At 29.7% G+C, this 21080-nt stretch overlaps 1 protein-coding gene across 2 annotated transcripts in view; it reads left to right on the top strand.

Moving 5' to 3' along the window:
• LOC145260300 (complex I intermediate-associated protein 30, mitochondrial-like) overlaps nt 1-20222 on the top strand; it is a 21462-nt gene extending 1240 nt beyond the window's left edge. Inside the window, exons 2-4 of one of the 2 annotated variants that reach the window (XM_080118153.1) lie at nt 2695-3236; nt 5778-5963; nt 18878-20222. In XM_080118153.1, coding sequence (XP_079974279.1) covers nt 2700-3236; nt 5778-5963; nt 18878-19102 — 948 coding nt within the window. In that variant the 5' untranslated portion in view covers nt 2695-2699 and the 3' untranslated portion in view covers nt 19103-20222. The remainder of the gene's footprint in view (nt 1-2694; nt 3237-5777; nt 5964-18877) is intronic. The other variant, XM_080118155.1, reaches the window with a different exon arrangement.
• The last annotated feature ends 858 nt before the right edge of the window (nt 20223-21080 follow it).

Raw genomic sequence — 21080 nt, 5'->3', positions numbered from 1 at the left:
GTCCTCAACTAGAATAGGCAATCGATCGAGTTGATTGAAAAATGGACGATTTCACTAATTTGGTACAATGGGGAAAGAGGTGGCTGGTTAATTTTAATGCATTTAAAACCAAGCTTCTATTTTTACATCATCAACGCTCTGATCCCCATCTGGTATTAATTAAAATGAATGGCTCTCATCTTGGGGAAGCTGCATGTTTTGAAAAGCTTCTTGGCTTGACCTTTACTCCTGATCTTAAATGGAATACGTACATCAAATCTGTTGCCAAGGCCGCTGGAAAAATGGTCGGATCCTTCTATCGCTCCAGTAGATATCTCACTGCTGATGCAATTCTCTATCTATATAAGAGCCAGGTACATCCAAGGATGGAGTACTGTTGCCACATATGGGCAGGAGCTGCTAGAAAAGACTTGTCCTTCCTTGATAGGGTTCAAAATAGACTTCGTGGCCTGGTGGGAGATATCCTTTTCTCTTCGCTGCAACGTCTATCTCACAGAAGATATGTTGCGAGTTTGTCTCTGCTTTATCGTTATTTTCATGGAAAGTGTTCGACTGAGCTTCAACCTATGGTCCCCTCTCGCCAAACTTTCACAAGAAACACTCGACTAGCTGAAAACATTATCAATAATTTTCCCCACTCTTTATCTGTGCCTAGACCTAAACATAGATTCCATGATCAAAGCTTCTTTCTTAGAACTGCACGCCTGTGGAATTGTCTTCCGTTTTCCTGCTTTCCAGCTGTCTATAATATGGTTGTCTTCAAGTCCAACGTGAACAAGTTTCTGATGAGCCGTTCCACTTAAGTTAACAAATTTACCGAACTTCCATTACTATCGATTACTATATTGTCTTTTTGACTACTGTACACTCTTTAACCCTTATCCATGAGTGGCCTATCGGCCTTGATAAGTGGTGACGCCTATGTAAAAAAAAAAAACACTGCCAGCACATAAAGTACCATTGTGTGAAATTTTATAAAAATCGGCCGATCAGTTTTCGAATCCATAGAAAACAAACACACACACACACAAAGTTGCTTTTATATAATTGTAGTTAGAGATGTCATAATCAAAATATATTTTTTTACTCTTTTGAAAAAATTTGTAAAGAAAAAAATATTTTTTGATTGTAAAGAAAAATATATTTCTTTAGTCTTTTGAAAAAAAATTGTAAAGAAAAATATATTTCTTTAGTCTTTTGAAAAAAAATTGTAAAGAAAAATATATTTCTTTAGTCTTTTGAAAAAAAATTGTAAAGAAAAATATATTTCCTTAGTCTTTTGAAAAAAAATTGTAAAGAAAAATATATTTCTTTAGTCTTTTGAAAAAAAATTGTAAAGAAAAATATATGTTAAAAGTTTACATAAAATATAGTCTACTTTGAAATTAAAAAAAAAATTTTCAAAGTAACAATTAAAATAATTTATTTAGTAACTATTAATCAGATGCGACTTTTCCACATTAAAACATACAGAGACTAATGAAGTATCGGAGATTATAGAAAATAAAGTACTGAAATGCCAGACATTCTAAATTCAATACAATATTCAAGCTTAAAATAAAAATACATTTGTATCTCCAAACTATGGCCTGCTGGCCAGATCCAGCCTGTCAAAGTCTGTAATCTGGCCCATCGAGCTGTTATGGAAAATGTAATATTCAAGAAAAACTTTGCTGCAACTACACTATAATATCGAAATTCAGAAAATGGGAAAATCAATTTAGAGAAAAAGAAAGCAATAGTATCTACCTAATTGGCATGACAGAAGTACTTAAATATTTCAGCATTAATTAAAAAAAAAACCTTGCCATATTTCTTTGAGAACACGTGACATAATAACAAGGGAACTAACTCATATTTATGATTGTTAAGGCTAAATTTATTAAAAGAATTGGCAATAGTTACATGCTATTTACCCCCCCCCCTCCTTGGAACTCTCCACTGTTTTTTTAACCAAACATTTTATTTTCACTTATTTTCATAAAAAGTGGTTTCTTAAATAATTTTTTTCTACCGTATCGTTTTTCGTAATTTTTGGATATATTCAGTACTGTAACAAGACAATTAGACAACCATCGGTTTGCCTTGAAATTTAAAATAAAAAATTTTAATATTGAATTTCAAGGCAAACCAATAGTCTCTACTTAATTGTCAGGTTACAGTATTGAATGTATCAAAAAATTACGAAAAACGATAAGGTAAAAAAAAAAAAAATTTAGTGTAGTGGCACCAAAATTTTTAAAATGTGTGAAAATGGTGGTTTTTCTTGTTGTTCGTTTCTGAATTAAAAGAACACGGTTTTGGAGAACCAGTTTCACTAAAAAGCAAAGATAATCATGCAAAAAAAATTTATTTTATTTTTTTGTTTCTTTATTTTGAAACATTTTTTATTTTAAAACATTTTTTGTTTCTTTATTTTGAAACATTTTTTTGAAACATTTTTTATTTATTTTAAAACATTTTTTATTTTAAGACATTTTTTTATTTTAAAACATTTTTTTGTTTCTTTATTTTGAAACATTTTTTATTTTGAAACATTTTTTTTTCTTTATTTTGAAACATTTTTTTATTTTTTATTTTAAAACATTTTTTTATTTGAAAATATTTTTTTTTTATTTTAAAACATTTTTTTATTTTTTATTTTAAAACATTTTTTTATTCTTTATTTTAAAATATATATTTTTTTCTCCTCAGCAGGCATGGTTCTTGCCGGAAAACTCCTGACACCTCGACATATGGGTCGTTGTCTGTGTCATCGCTTCACAACTGTATGCCAGACACCGTCCTACTCTCCAGCATTACTGACCCTTCGACCCCATCCAATAAATGTGCCCTGTGCTACTCGTGTAACAGTTTTTCAGACCAACAAAAAAGCGGGCTATGAAAAGTCTGCAGTGCAGGAGAACAAACTCAAAATGGCTCTCGATGGTGTGAAGATGTTAAAATCGGAGATGAAACTTTTCATGCATGAATGGAAAGTGAAAGTGGAAAATGACAGTGTCATGGACAGGGAGCACCTGGATCACACCTACCTCTTCCATTTTAAAAACGAGAAAGAAGTTAAGAGCTGGACGGTAACGTGCGATAGTGATCACTTGGAGGGTAGCAGCACGGCTACGTTAGATCTGAACCGAAATGGTAATGCTCTTTTCTACGGGAACATCTGCACCCAGGTGCCGAAGGATGGAATTATAAAAGAGACTGGATATGCAAATATACGATCTCCAAGACTAATGGTAAATATATAAATTCTTTCGAAGGTGTGGATGGATAGGCATCGATAAGATGGCAGCTTTTTCAGACTTGTTTTGTAATGTTTTCGAAGCATTTTGTAGTAAAAACAAAAATGTGATCAAAAAAACAAATAAATGTTACCAAAGGCAAGATAAATTACTCTTCTACCTACCTGGATAAGTTTTTTGTGTTTTAACTTATTTTAAACCCACCCATTGAATGTCACGGTGACATGTCTTGGGTGGGTTTCTTCCATTATTTTGTTTGATTTTCGATTTTTTTGCAATTATCAAAACTCCACAAATGACTGTCTTATGTCAGCTATTTTGTTCTTGCTCTAACATAACACTTGTGTTTCAAAGTAAATAAACGCTGTAAAATAAGTGAAAATAAATAAACGCTGTAAAATAAGTGAAAATATTAAACACTTATCCAGCTAGATAGAAGAGTAGCTTATTTTGCCTTTTTATAACATTTGTTATGTATTTGTCTCTTGAGCACTTTTTTAGTTTTTGGTCCATACTACAAAATGTCCGTATTTTCTAATGAATAGTAATTTTGAATCTCAATTGTCTACACTTGTGTCTCTTCTGCTTTTGTCTTCTATTCATTTAATGTTGCTTTTACCTTGTTCAGGGGTTAGAGTTTTGCTAGGTACTTGTGCAGAATAGGGACGAAATTATTATCAGCATATTCCAGGCAGGTTATGTAAACTATTGGAAAATACCCAAATATTTAACCAATAAAAATTGCAGCAGACAACAATTGGCAAACGCAATAAAAATATTGTGGAAAATTCAATAAATTTGTGAAAACTGACTAAAGTTGTGACTATGGATATAGAAAGAGTTGTGACAGACACTGCAATCCCCAGAAGCAAATATTGAATTTTATGAAAAATGGAAACTTATTTGCAAACAAAACATCCTTAATCTTAAAAAACACAACTTAACCCCAACTACCTGGCCCTGATCTATATTAGATATGGTTGGAAAGGAGTAGGCAAAAAAAAAATATTTAAAATAAAAAATTGTTTGATATAAAAAAAAAAACTAAATGTTTATTCATGAAATAATGATTTTTTTCTTTTCCTTTTAAATTTCTTTAAGTTTCTTATTAAGTTTTCATTGTATTTTTTTTTGTAACAACAAAAATTTTTTTTTCATTCAGTTTTTTCACAGAAAAAAATCTCAAAATTTATGTTGGGCACCTTCCAACGGTTCACGTAACCTACCTGGAATATTCCGATGATAATGCGGTTTCTATTCTGCATACGCAATATTTTCTGACATTAGGCAAGCTCACTCTCCAGTTCTCATGGTTCAGCATTTCAGCTGTCTCCAAATTCCACTATATGTGGTCTTGTCTAATCACTTGATTCTAAGTTTTCCTTGGTTAGCCAACTTTTCTGCAATTCACAACAGCGGTTTCCAAAGTTTTCGAACTAGGGGTGGGTGGGGGTTATATTGCTGACTTTTTAAAACTACATCATGAATTTAAAAAAAAAAAAAATACCTGGATGTGTTTTATACTCTTTTGCTCATTTATTGAAACTGATTCTTCAAAACCTCATTCGTTTAATCATTTTATGGACAAAAAAGAAAAACCACACTATTTTCACATATTTCCATTTTAAAAATTTTCCTAATTATTTTTACCTTTTCAATAAGAACTCTGCAGGCCAGATTAAAGATGTTGGCAGACCAGATGTGTCCTTCAGGCCATAGTTTGGGAACCCTAGATTTACAACATCCATGCTTCTGCAGCGGTTTATCCAAGATGATGAACATTCTACATACCAGCGGAATAAATTCATCCGAAGGATAACTTCCATGACAGGCAAATTCATTAAAATCTTATGTGTTGGATTTGGTCAGATTTCACATTGCAGATCAGTTTTATTGCGGATATGTCATTGCGCTGCAGACAGACGAGAAATGGCTGAGTGAAGGCCCATCATTTACTTCTGTATATATCATGATGCTCCTGATAAACATAATCTTTACTTAGAAACGACTGGTCCCTCTCTTGCGAAACTTTCACAAAAAAAACACTCAACTAGTTACAACTACTATATACGATTTATCCTTCTCCATCTGTGCCTAAATCTAAACGCGGATTCCATGAATAAAGCTTCTTTCCCAGAACTGCCTACTTGTGGAACACTATTCCGCTGGCCTGCTTCTTAGTTGAATACAACATGGTAGTTTTCAAGTCCCATGTAAACAAGTTCTTGTTGAGCCGTCCTCATAAATAATCAAATTCTACCCAATTTACACCATTAACGATTACTACACTACCACCATACATTCACTAATCCTTATCCTTGAGTGGCTTTTGGGCCTTGATAAGTGGTGACTCCCAAGCAAAAAAAAAAAAATCATCTTAATTATCTATTTTTCTGTAAATATCATAAACAATGTACAAGTCAATTATCTTCATGTTAGACACCCGCGTTTATTTTTTAAGCTGTCAAATTGGAATTTATGATGTGATGTTAGCTTACAATACTAATCAAAACATTATTGCTTGTTTTTTTTCAGAGGTCTTTTAAAAGAGCAATTCCATACGACCTTTCCCGGTATACCCATCTGATTATGCGGGTTCGTGGAGATGGCAGAACGTACATGATCAATCTCCAAATGGACATGACCTTTGACATACACTGGGATGATGTTTATAACTTTCCTCTATATACACGTGGAGGACCGTATTGGCAAGTGGCAAAGGTAAGGCATTCTTTTCATTCTTTTTTGTTCGGATCCAGATGAGCATTCCAGACTAATGATGTTAATTCTAAGTATGGTTGCATCATAGCTGGAGAGTGGCTAACAGGTTTTACTGAACAATGCCAAGACACTTTTGGCTGACAATTTTTGAGATGTGCTTTTTTTGTCCAACACAAATTGCTGCTAACAGTCAAATGGTACTCCTGCAGTATTTTACCCACCGATTTCACGATCTTAGCCGAGCGTTGACGAACACTTTCGGCGTTAACGCCGACGAAAGCCGAGAATTCGGAGCTCTACGGTGCAAGAACGCTAAAAGTACGTGAATAGCAACAACATTACAAGGAAAAGATATTACACACACACAACAAAATGGATAAAATTAATACAAAAAATTTGGATAAAATAAATCACAAACACTTACCGTAAGTTTTTTTAAAGTAAAATAAATTTATTTTGTTGAATATTTTTTTTTTTTTGGTTCATTTTGTTTTCCGATAGCTTTTTTTTTGGGGGGGGGGGGGGTAAGCAACAGTAATAATAAACACTTCAATGTTTTGTTTTGTTTTTTTTGTTTTTTTTAACAGAACGTTATTAAACAGTAACAACAATGTTTTTTGGGTTTTTTTTTTTCAGTAATGTTTGTAGGGGGGGGGACAACAATTACTGTTTATCTTTAGTTCCGACTGGAAGATTTTCTACTGACTGTAGAGAGGCAAAGTAGGGAGCAAAGGGTTTTCAGAGGATGTGGAAAGAAGAAGCTCCTTCCCCAACCGGGTAGCCTTCCGCGATTTGATTTATTATGGAGACAAAAGGGTTGTGTCCAAATTTTTGTCTCCACATAAATTCGCATAAATATGTTTCCAACAACTCCCGTTTTTTTTTTTTTATCGCTAAATTAAATAGCTGAAATGAAAGGCTGTGTATTTTTACTTTGAACAATAAAATAACTGAAATGAAACGCTATGTGTGTAATTTCAATGAAAATTATTCGTCTGCTGCGCGTTCGTTTGAAGCGCCCTGATTGGCTGATAGAGTATCGTACCGCTCGCCATGTTCCGGCGTTTTCCGACGGATGTCGATCAACGCTCGGCTAAGATCGTGAAATCGGTGGGTAAAATACTGCAGGAGTACCAGTCAAATTTACAAGAAAACTTTTTGATATTAGTATTGTGGAGAGAGTATGTGGAAGCTGGATTTCCCCTCCACCCCAAATGCATACACTTGTCCACAGCTACCTTCAGTTGCCAGTCTGTGATCCATTGAATTATGTTCAGCTCTGATTGCAGGGAAGATTTATAGATTACATAATCTGTGTTTTGTATCTCAACGTGCAGCTTGATGTCATCTGCACATTTCTAAATCACTAGTCAGTGTAATAATTAGTACCAAGTAATGTGCATGTTATAATAATTAGTACCAAGTCATATTCATGTTATAATAATTAATACCAAGTAATGTGCATGTTATAATACGAAAAAGTGACCTTACTTAGATTTATCACATGATTATGTTAAGGTGTTCTGGGTTGAAGGATGAGAACTTAGAACTGTGGATGAGTTAGTTGCTCCTAATCCTGTGTTGAAATTATTAAGCAGAGAGAAAATGGGTGAAGGATAAAATATAAAAATCAGTAAAGAAAATAAACCTATCATTTCTGAAAGCATGCACCAATATACAACCTATATTTAAAAAGGTATACTGATCAAAGAAACAAAAAATTCTGACTTGATTTTATGTGTAATATTATAATTGATATCAAGATTATGGATAAGAGTTCTTGGGTTAGTAGATGTAGAACAGTTGAGATAGCAGGGTCAGTTATAAGAGGAAAACCAAGGAAAATATGGAAATAAGTGATTAGAATGAATGGACTTGAGAGATAGAGGTAAATAAACACTTGGTCAGAAATAGGTTAGTTTTAAAGTCAATTTCTAAAAGCCATCCAACACAAGTGAACATGTAAAATGGATGATGATGATGATACCTGCATTATCATACATTAAAGTAGGCATGCCAAACTCCGTCCCGTGAAGGCCGTTGGAGTCAATTTGTGATGTTATAAAACCACACTTGTACATTTATTACTAACCCTAACCACACTTTTACATTTATTACTAACCCTAACCACACTTTTACATTTATTACTCACCCTAACCCTAATCGCACTTTTACATTTATTACTAACCCTAACCCTAATCGCACTTTTACATTTATTACTAACCCTAACCGCACTTTTACATTTATTACTAACCCTAACCACACTTTTACATTTATTACTAACCCTAACTGCACTTTTACATTTATTACTAACCCTAACCGCACTTTTACATTTATTACTAACCCTAATCGCACTTTTACATTTATTACTAACCCTAACCGCACTTTTACATTTATTACTAACCCTAACCACACTTTTACATTTATTACTAACCCTAACTGCACTTTTACATTTATTACTAACCCTAACCGCACTTTTACATTTATTACTAACCCTAATCGCACTTTTACATTTATTACTAACACTAACCGCACTTTTACATTTATTACTAACCCTAACCCCACTTTTACATTTATTACTAACCCTAACCACACTTTTACATTTATTACTCACCCTAACCCTAATCGCACTTTTACATTTATTACTAACCCTAACCCTAATCGCATTTTACATTTATTACTAACCCTAACCGCACTTTTACATTTATTACTAACCCTAACCCTAATCGCACTTTTACATTTATTACTAACCCTAACCGCACTTTTACATTTATTACTAACCCTAACCACACTTTTACATTTATTACTAACCCTAACCACACTTTTACATTTATTACTCACCCTAACCCTAATCGCACTTTTACATTTATTACTAACCCTAACCCTAATCGCACTTTTACATTTATTACTAACCCTAACCGCACTTTTACATTTATTACTAACCCTAACCACACTTTTACATTTATTACTAACCCTAACTGCACTTTTACATTTATTACTAACCCTAACCGCACTTTTACATTTATTACTAACCCTAATCGCACTTTTACATTTATTACTAACCCTAACCGCACTTTTACATTTATTACTAACCCTAACCACACTTTTACATTTATTACTAACCCTAACTGCACTTTTACATTTATTACTAACCCTAACCGCACTTTTACATTTATTACTAACCCTAATCGCACTTTTACATTTATTACTAACCCTAACCGCACTTTTACATTTATTACTAACCCTAACCCCACTTTTACATTTATTACTAACCCTAACCACACTTTTACATTTATTACTCACCCTAACCCTAATCGCAATTTTACATTTATTACTAACCCTAACCCTAATCGCATTTTACATTTATTACTAACCCTAACCGCACTTTTACATTTATTACTAACCCTAACCCTAATCGCACTTTTACATTTATTACTAACCCTAACCGCACTTTTACATTTATTACTAACCCTAATCGCACTTTTACATTTATTACTAACCCTAACTGCACTTTTACATTTATTACTAACCCTAACCGCACTTTTACATTTATTACTAACCCTAACCGCACTTTTACATTTATTACTAACCCTAATCGCACTTTTACATTTATTACTAACCCTAACCGCACTTTTACATTTATTACTAACCCTAATCGCACTTTTACATTTATTACTAACCCTAACCGCACTTTTACATTTATTACTAACCCTAACCCTAACACCACTTTTACATTTATTACTAACCCTAACTGCACTTTTACATTTATTACTAACCCTAACTGCACTTTTACATTTATTACTAACCCTAATCGCACTTTTACATTTATTACTAACCCTAATCGCACTTTTACATTTATTACTAACCCTAACCGCACTTTTACATTTATTACTAACCCTAATCGCACTTTTACATTTATTACTAACCCTAATCGCACTTTTACATTTATTACTAACCCTAACCGCACTTTTACATTTATTACTAACCCTAATCGCACTTTTACATTTATTACTAACCCTAACTGCACTTTTACATTTATTACTAACCCTAATCGCACTTTTACATTTATTACTAACCCTAACCGCACTTTTACATTTATTACTAACCCTAATCGCACTTTTACATTTATTACTAACCCTAACCGCACTTTTACATTTATTACTAACCCTAACCCTAACACCACTTTTACATTTATTACTAACCCTAACTGCACTTTTACATTTATTACTAACCCTAACCCTAACCACACTTTTACATTTATTACTAACCCTAACCCCACTTTTACATTTATTACTAACCCTAACCCTACTTTTACATTTATTACTAACCCTAACCACACTTTTACATTTATTACTAACCCTAATTGCACTTTTACATTTATTACTAACCCTAACCACACTTTTACATTTATTACTAACCCTAACCACACTTTTACATTTATTACTCACCCTAACCCTAATCGCACTTTTACATTTATTACTAACCCTAACCCTAATCGCACTTTTACATTTATTACTAACCCTAACCGCACTTTTACATTTATTACTAACCCTAACCACACTTTTACATTTATTACTAACCCTAACTGCACTTTTACATTTATTACTAACCCTAACCGCACTTTTACATTTATTACTAACCCTAATCGCACTTTTACATTTATTACTAACCCTAACCGCACTTTTACATTTATTACTAACCCTAACCACACTTTTACATTTATTACTAACCCTAACTGCACTTTTACATTTATTACTAACCCTAACCGCACTTTTACATTTATTACTAACCCTAATCGCACTTTTACATTTATTACTAACACTAACCGCACTTTTACATTTATTACTAACCCTAACCCCACTTTTACATTTATTACTAACCCTAACCACACTTTTACATTTATTACTCACCCTAACCCTAATCGCACTTTTACATTTATTACTAACCCTAACCCTAATCGCATTTTACATTTATTACTAACCCTAACCGCACTTTTACATTTATTACTAACCCTAACCCTAATCGCACTTTTACATTTATTACTAACCCTAACCGCACTTTTACATTTATTACTAACCCTAACCACACTTTTACATTTATTACTAACCCTAACCACACTTTTACATTTATTACTCACCCTAACCCTAATCGCACTTTTACATTTATTACTAACCCTAACCCTAATCGCACTTTTACATTTATTACTAACCCTAACCGCACTTTTACATTTATTACTAACCCTAACCACACTTTTACATTTATTACTAACCCTAACTGCACTTTTACATTTATTACTAACCCTAACCGCACTTTTACATTTATTACTAACCCTAATCGCACTTTTACATTTATTACTAACCCTAACCGCACTTTTACATTTATTACTAACCCTAACCACACTTTTACATTTATTACTAACCCTAACTGCACTTTTACATTTATTACTAACCCTAACCGCACTTTTACATTTATTACTAACCCTAATCGCACTTTTACATTTATTACTAACCCTAACCGCACTTTTACATTTATTACTAACCCTAACCCCACTTTTACATTTATTACTAACCCTAACCACACTTTTACATTTATTACTCACCCTAACCCTAATCGCAATTTTACATTTATTACTAACCCTAACCCTAATCGCATTTTACATTTATTACTAACCCTAACCGCACTTTTACATTTATTACTAACCCTAACCCTAATCGCACTTTTACATTTATTACTAACCCTAACCGCACTTTTACATTTATTACTAACCCTAATCGCACTTTTACATTTATTACTAACCCTAACTGCACTTTTACATTTATTACTAACCCTAACCGCACTTTTACATTTATTACTAACCCTAACCGCACTTTTACATTTATTACTAACCCTAATCGCACTTTTACATTTATTACTAACCCTAACCGCACTTTTACATTTATTACTAACCCTAATCGCACTTTTACATTTATTACTAACCCTAACCGCACTTTTACATTTATTACTAACCCTAACCCTAACACCACTTTTACATTTATTACTAACCCTAACTGCACTTTTACATTTATTACTAACCCTAACTGCACTTTTACATTTATTACTAACCCTAATCGCACTTTTACATTTATTACTAACCCTAATCGCACTTTTACATTTATTACTAACCCTAACCGCACTTTTACATTTATTACTAACCCTAATCGCACTTTTACATTTATTACTAACCCTAATCGCACTTTTACATTTATTACTAACCCTAACCGCACTTTTACATTTATTACTAACCCTAATCGCACTTTTACATTTATTACTAACCCTAACTGCACTTTTACATTTATTACTAACCCTAATCGCACTTTTACATTTATTACTAACCCTAACCGCACTTTTACATTTATTACTAACCCTAATCGCACTTTTACATTTATTACTAACCCTAACCGCACTTTTACATTTATTACTAACCCTAACCCTAACACCACTTTTACATTTATTACTAACCCTAACTGCACTTTTACATTTATTACTAACCCTAACCCTAACCACACTTTTACATTTATTACTAACCCTAACCCCACTTTTACATTTATTACTAACCCTAACCCTACTTTTACATTTATTACTAACCCTAACCACACTTTTACATTTATTACTAACCCTAATTGCACTTTTACATTTATTACTAACCCTAACCACACTTTTACATTTATTACTAACCCTAACCACACTTTTACATTTATTACTAACCCTAACCACACTTTTACATTTATTACTAACCCTAACCACACTTTTACATTTATTACTAACCCTAACTGCACTTTTACATTTATTACTAACCCTAACCCTAACCACACTTTTACATTTATTACTAACCCTAACCCTAATCGCACTTTTTCATTTATTTCTAACCCTAACCGCACTTTTACATTTATTACTAACCCTACTTATACATTTATTACTAACCCTAACCACACTTTTACATTTATTACTAACCCTAACCACACTTTTACATTTATTACTAACCCTAACCACACTTTTACATTTATTACTAACCCTAACTGCACTTTTACATTTATTACTAACCCTAACCCCACTTTTACATTTATTACTAACCCTAATCACACTTTTACATTTATTACTAACCCTAACTGCACTTTTACATTTATTACTAACCCTAATCGCACTTTTACATTTATTACTAACCCTAACTGCACTTTTACATTTATTACTAACCCTAACCCCACTTTTACATTTATTACTAACCCTAATCACACTTTTACATTTATTACTAACCCTAACTGCACTTTTACATTTATTACTAACCCTAATCGCACTTTTACATTTATTACTAACCCTAACCACACTTTTACATTTATTACTAACCCTAATCACACTTTTACATTTATTACTAACCCTAACTGCACTTTTACATTTATTACTAACCCTAACCCCACTTTTACATGTATTACTAACCCTAATCACACTTTTACATTAATTACTAACCCTAACTGAACTTTTACATTTATTACTAACCCTAATCGCACTTTTACATTTATTACTAACCCTAACCACACTTTTACATTTATTACTAACCCTAACCACATTTTTACATTTATTACTAACCCTAACCCTACTTTTACATTTATTACTAACCCTAACCACACTTTTACATTTATTACTAACCCTAACTGCACTTTTACATTTATTACTAACCCTAACTGCACTTTTACATTTATTACTAACCCTAATCGCACTTTTACATTTATTACTAATAAAAAATATATTAAAACAAATAAATATATTCTTGTAAAATTAAATGTATAATTTTAAAATATAAAAAATATATTAAAACAAATAAACATATTCTTGTAAAATTAATTGTATAATTTTAAAATATAAAAAATATATTAAAGCAAATAAACATATTCTTGTAAAATTAATTGTATAATTTTAAAATATAAAAAATATATTAAAGCAAATAAAAATATTATTGTAAAATTAATTGTATAATTTTAAAATATAAAAAATATATTAAAACAAATAAAAATATTCTTGTAAAATTAAATGTATAATTTTAAAATATAAAAAATATATTAAAGCAAATAAACATATTCTTGTAAAATTAATTGTATAATTTTAAAATATAAAAAATATATTAAAACAAATAAAAATATTCTTGTAAAATTAAATGTATAATTTTAAAATATAAAAAATATATTAAAACAAATCAAAATATTCTTGAAAAATTAAATGTATAATTTTAAAATATAAAAAATATATTAAAACAAATAAACATATTCTTGTAAAATTAAATGTATAATTTTAAAATATAAAAAATATATTAAAACAAATAAACATATTCTTGTAAAATTAAATGTATAATTTTAAAATATAAAAAATATATTAAAACAAATAAACATATTCTTGTAAAATTAATTGTATAATTTTAAAATATAAAAAATATATTAAAGCAAATAAAAATATTATTGTAAAATTAAATGTATAATTTTAAAATATAAAAAATATATTAAAGCAAATAAACATATTCTTGTAAAATTAATTGTATAATTTTAAAATATAAAAAATATATTAAAACAAATAAAAATATTCTTGTAAAATTAAATGTATAATTTTAAAATATAAAAAATATATTAAAGCAAATAAACATATTCTTGTAAAATTAATTGTATAATTTTAAAATATAAAAAATATATTAAAACAAATAAAAATATTCTTGTAAAATTAAATGTATAATTTTAAAATATAAAAAATATATTAAAACAAATAAACATATTCTTGTAAAATTAAATGTATAATTTTAAAATATAAAAAATATATTAAAACAAATAAACATATTCTTGTAAAATTAAATGTATAATTTTAAAATATAAAAAATATATTAAAACAAATAAACATATTCTTGTAAAATTAATTGTATAATTTTAAAATATAAAAAATATATTAAAGCAAATAAAAATATTCTTGTAAAATTAAATGTATAATTTTAAAATATAAAAAATATATTAAAGCAAATAAACATATTCTTGTAAAATTAATTGTATAATTTTAAAATATAAAAAATATATTAAAACAAATAAAAATATTCTTGTAAAATTAAATGTATAATTTTAAAATATAAAAAATATATTAAAACAAATAAACATATTCTTGTAAAATTAAATGTATAATTTTAAAATATAAAAAATATATTAAAACAAATAAACATATTCTTGTAAAATTAAATGTATAATTTTAAAATATAAAAAATATATTAAAACAAATAAACATATTCTTGTAAAATTAATTGTATAATTTTAAAATATAAAAAATATATTAAAGCAAATAAAAATATTATTGTAAAATTAAATGTATAATTTTAAAATATAAAAAATATATTAAAGCAAATAAACATATTCTTGTAAAATTAATTGTATAATTTTAAAATATAAAAAATATATTAAAACAAATAAAAATATTCTTGTAAAATTAAATGTATAATTTTAAAATATAAAAAATATATTAAAACAAATCAAAATATTCTTGAAAAATTAAATGTATAATTTTAAAATATAAAAAATATATTAAAACAAATAAACATATTCTTGTAAAATTAAATGTATAATTTTAAAATATAAAAAATATATTAAAACAAATAAACATATTCTTGTAAAATTAAATGTATAATTTTAAAATATAAAAAATATATTAAAACAAATAAACATATTCTTGTAAAATTAATTGTATAATTTTAAAATATAAAAAATATATTAAAGCAAATAAAAATATTATTGTAAAATTAATTGTATAATTTTAAAATATAAAAAATATATTAAAACAAATAAAAATATTATTGTAAAATTAATTGTATAATTTTAAAATATAAAAAATATATTAAAGCAAATAAAATATTCTTGTAAAATTAATTGTATAATTTTAAAATATAAAAAATATATTAAAGCAAATAAAATATTCTTGTAAAATTAAATGTATAATTTTAAAATATAAAAAATATATTAAAGCAAATAAAATATTCTTGTAAAATTAAATGTATAATTTTAAAATATAAAAAATATATTAAAACAAATAAACATATTCTTGTAAAATTAAATGTATAAAGAAAGTCAAGATTGCCTGAAAAACTAACATGAGCTTATTCATTTTAGCACTTAATCAACCCCCCCCCACATAAAAAAAAACAAAACTATCTGCATGATGTACATACCTGTGATGAAAAAAAAAAATTGTAAGCTAAAAACGTCCCATAAATCAAGTAATTTTATTTTTAAATAAGAAAAGCATTTTTAAAAGAATTTTAGTTTTTCCAATGCCATTCTGTTAAGAATGTTTTTCTGAAGTCTGTCAAAATTTCTTATTTTGAGTAATCTTCCTCGCCCCTTAAGCTTATTATGAAGATGTTCACCCATTAAATTTTATTTTCTTTATAAAAATATAACTATTTTATCAATTTACATGATTTTTGGAATATATTTTTTTTGTCACAGTTATTTTTGTTTTTTGATGGGGAAATTCTGGCCAAATGCCTTTCTTTTTATATAAAGACTCTTATCAATTAATATTAAATATTTATTTCATCATTTAATATGTAATATTTATTTTATCATTTAATATTTATTATTTAGTTTATAATTTTATATTTATTTTATCATTAGATATGTAATATTTATTTTATTTTATTTTTTTTTACACAGTGATCACCACTTATCAAGGCCCGGAAGCCACTCAGGGATAAGGGTTATTGCAAGTACATTACGTTAGTGTGGAGATTTGATGAAGTGTTTACTTAAGGGGGCGGTTCATTAGGAATTTGTTCATTGGACTTGAAGACATCCAAGTTGTAGTCCGGTGGGAAGCAGGCAGACGGAACAGAGTTCCACAGGCGTGCAGTTCTAAGAAAGAAGCTTTGTTCATGGAATCTGCGTTTTGATTTAGGCACAGATATAGAGTGGGGGAAATTTTTCACAGTGGATTCAGCTAGACGGGTGTTTTTCATGAAAGATTGGCGAGGGGGGACCAGAGATTGGAGTTCAGAGGAGCACCTGCCATGGAAATAACAATAAAACAAGGATAGGCTCACAACGTCTCTTCTGTGGGAGAGAGGTTGCAGGGTAGAGAAAAGGGCATCCCCCACTAAGCCACGAAGTCTATTTTGTACTCTGTCAAAGCAGGATAGGCTGTTTTTAGCAGCTCCTGCCTAGATATGGCAACAGTATTCCATCCTTGGACATACTTGGATTTTATATAGATAGAGAATTGCATCAGTAGTGAGATATCTTCTGGAGCGGTAGAAGGATCCCAACATCTTTCCAGTGACCTTGGCAACAGACTTGATGTATGTGTTCCATTTCAGATCAGGAGTAAAGGTCAAACCCAGAAGCTTGTCAAAACACGGGGCCTCACCCAGACGAGAGCCATCCATCACAATTGATGTCAGATGGGGATCAGAGCGTTGATGATGTAAGGATAGGAGTTTGGTTTTGGATGCATTAAAGGTAACCAGCCACGTCTTCCCCCACTGAACCACGCGCTCGAGATCAGAGGAGAGAGAATCAGAGAGAACTTTGTCATTTACAGCCTTTGATGTGTTGCCGTAGATGGTCGTGTCATCAGCATAGATGTCAACGAATGATTTAAGTTTGTGTTTAGGGAGGTCATTGATGTAGATCAGGAAGAGAGTTGGGCCTAGGATTGACCCCTGAGGGACTCCAGCATTTATATTGCAGGCCTCCAATTTTTGTCCATCTACCACTACTCTTATGAGCCTATCGGAGAGAAATGATTTAATGATTGAGAAAACATTTCCAGTTATACCGTAGCTGGAAATCTTGTGAAGTAGACCCTTATGCCATACCTTGTCGAAGGCCTTTGATATGTCAAGAGCAATTGCCCTAGAAAGGAAGCCTTTGTCAAGAGATTCACTAATCCTGTGGGATATAACCGTCAGCACATCTGCGGTAGATCTTGCAGAGCGGAAACCATATTGTGTGTCACTAAGAAGGTTATTCCTGCTGAGGTGGTTGACTATTTCTCTATTTAATATGGATTCCAGCAACTTACTCATAACACACAGGAAACTTATTGGTCTGTACTGAGAGGGAGATGACTTATCACCTGAATTCTTAAATACAGGGCAAACTGATGAGGTCTTTTATCATTTAATATTTAATATTTATTTTATCATTTAATATTTATTTTAATATTTACTTCATCATTTAATATGTAATATTTATTTTATCATTTAATATTTAATATTTTATCATTTAATATTTAATATTTATTTTATCATTTAATATTTATTTTATCATTTAATATTTGATATTTATTTTATCATTTAATATTTAATATTTATTTTATCATTAAATATTTAATATTTATTTTATCATTAAATATTTAATATTTATTTTATCATTTGATATTTATTTTATCATTAAATATTTAATATTTAGTTTATCATTTAATATTTATTTATCATTTAATATTTATGTTATCATTTAATATTTAATATTTATTTTAATATATAATATTTATTTTATCATTTAATATTTATTTTATCATTTAATATTTATGTTATCATTTAATATTTATGTTATCATTTAATATTTAATATTTATTTTATCATTTAATATTTATTTTATCATCAAATATTTAATATTTATTTTATCATTAAATATTTAATATTTATTTTATCATTAAATATTTAATATTTATTTTATCATTAAATATTTATTTTATCATTTAATATTTAATTCATCATTAAATATGTAATATTTATTTTATCATTTAATATTAAATATTTAATATTTTATCATTTAATATTAAATATTTAATATTTTATCATTTAATATGAATTTCTTTTGATTGAATTGCCATCCACAATCTTTTTTCTTTTTCAATTTCAGATCCCATTCTCCCGGTTCTACAAAGGTTTCAAAGGTAGAATCCAAGATAAACAGGAACAACTCATTCTCGATAGAATCGCAAATTTCGGTATTACTATTGGCGACGATAATGATGGACCGTTTCAGCTCGAAATTGATTATTTAGGTTGTATGTATGACATGAATCACGAAGAAGAATTTGCGTGGGAAATGTACCAAGCGGAACCGTATACTGTCGGAGTTTAATATCATTAATTGTGGTTTTCTTAATATCCCATTTTGATGTTGAGCAGCAGATCAAGTTGGTGATTGGAAAATAGTCTGAACGCCCAGATGATCAGTTTCTTTTAATTATTATTTATTTTTTTTATGTTATATTTGAAAAAGAACGATCCATTTCTATTGGTTTACTAGGCCTGTTGCAGTTTCAATAAAGTTACAGTAATGTTGGGTCGATTGATCCAAATCAGGAAGTGAAAAATATTGAAACTTTTGTAGGTATTAGATGTAGAAAAAAAAATGAGTCACATTTCCCATTCCAAAAACGATTTCTTTAATTGTGTTTTTAAACTTAATTTTCCGCTACTGGCACAAATAATAAACAACCAGTTAAACTAAAATCTCTAGCTCATAACATCCAAATATGTAAATGCACACATACAGTGTAGTTAAGTTCATAAAACAAAATTGTAAACAGAAATATGCTTTTCTTAATGTTTTGTTAAGTAAAAACGTAAACATTTTACTTTTTAGCATCATAATCCTGTGTATCATCGCTTTGGAAATAGTTAACTTTTCATTTACGAAGAAAAGTTTGCTTCTGTTTTTTGTAAATTAAAAGTAAACGTTAATTAATTATTAATTAATGTTTATTTTTAAATCCAGAGCAAGTTTATCCATTGTTTATTTTGTTTAATGATTTTCAGTAAGATACAAAAACATGAATGTATCCGTCTTTTTATAGATTTTGTCCTATTAGAATATTTTTTTTTTAATCTGACGTAAACAAATAGTTGATTTTTTTTTTTTCTTTTTTTACATAACTTTGGTATATTTATTGGAATTGGGAAAAGTATTGGAATCATCTCATCACTAGTAAGTGGTGCCTTTAAACTGCTTACAGGACACTGATCACACGTTCTACAGTGTTTGAAGAGTTTCACTCTCCTTCTTCTAGACTAGTTGTCCTACAAAGGCTTAAGCACGCCAGTCTATTCTGCTATTTCATCTGTGGTTGGAAGACATGGTCCTGAAGGTATTAAAACAGTGAAGGAGTATTTTGATACCATGGACACAACTTTTGCTAAGTTCACATCCTCCGAACCTGCATCTCCTCAATAAATGTTGACTGTGATAAAATAAAAAATTTCTTATTTTTTATTCCTTGAAAAAAAAAAAAATTGATTGGATATTTTAAAATTCAGAAATTTCCAAAGGTTATTTTTATGATTTCTGATTGCTCCTTTGTTTTTTATTGATTTTTTTTAGGTGAAAGTACAGAATAAGTAAAGGAGGATCCGCCCCTCCCCATGTTAAGAATGGCTTTTATAAATAACATTATATGGCATAATCATGTTGACAAACCGGTTCTCGTTAGATCACCAAAGTTCAGCAACAATGAGTCTGGTCAGTACTAGATGGGTGATCAATTTGGGATGCAGGAAACTACCTCTAGCCAAGCCACCCACACCTCTCAAGTTGACCTCCTTATCAAGATCCTGAAAATCAACGCCTCCAGCAAAAAGGCAGTGAAGTTGAGCTACAACCACCTGGAAGAGGTCGAGACCTTCACATACTTTGGGAGTGTGATCAACCAGCAGGGAGGAACAGATGCAGACATTAAGACCTGCATCGGAAAGGCAAGAGCATCGTTCATAGCCCTCAAGAGCATCAGGCGATCCAACCTCATCATATCTCGCCCTAAAATCTGCCTGTTCAATTCCAACATCAAATCAGTCCTACTGTATGGAGCAGAAACGTGGAGAACAACAAAGACCACCATCAGAAGAGTGCAAATTTTTATCAACTCATGTCTTTGAAGAATGCTAAAGATCCACTGGCCAACTTCCATCAGTAACACAGATCTCTGGGAGAGAACCAACCAAGTACCAGCAGAGGAAGAGATTAGAAGATGGCAGTGATGGATCGAGCACATCTTAAGGAAACAACCAAAAATATCACACAGCAAGCCCTTACCTGGAATCCTCAGGAGAAGAGGAAAAGA

Source organism: Euprymna scolopes, chromosome 36, assembly GCF_053919585.1.
Source record: "Euprymna scolopes isolate OS-2025 chromosome 36, ASM5391958v1, whole genome shotgun sequence".
NCBI lineage: Eukaryota > Metazoa > Mollusca > Cephalopoda > Sepiida > Sepiolidae > Euprymna > Euprymna scolopes.
This window is presented reverse-complemented; position numbering and strand designations above follow the sequence as displayed.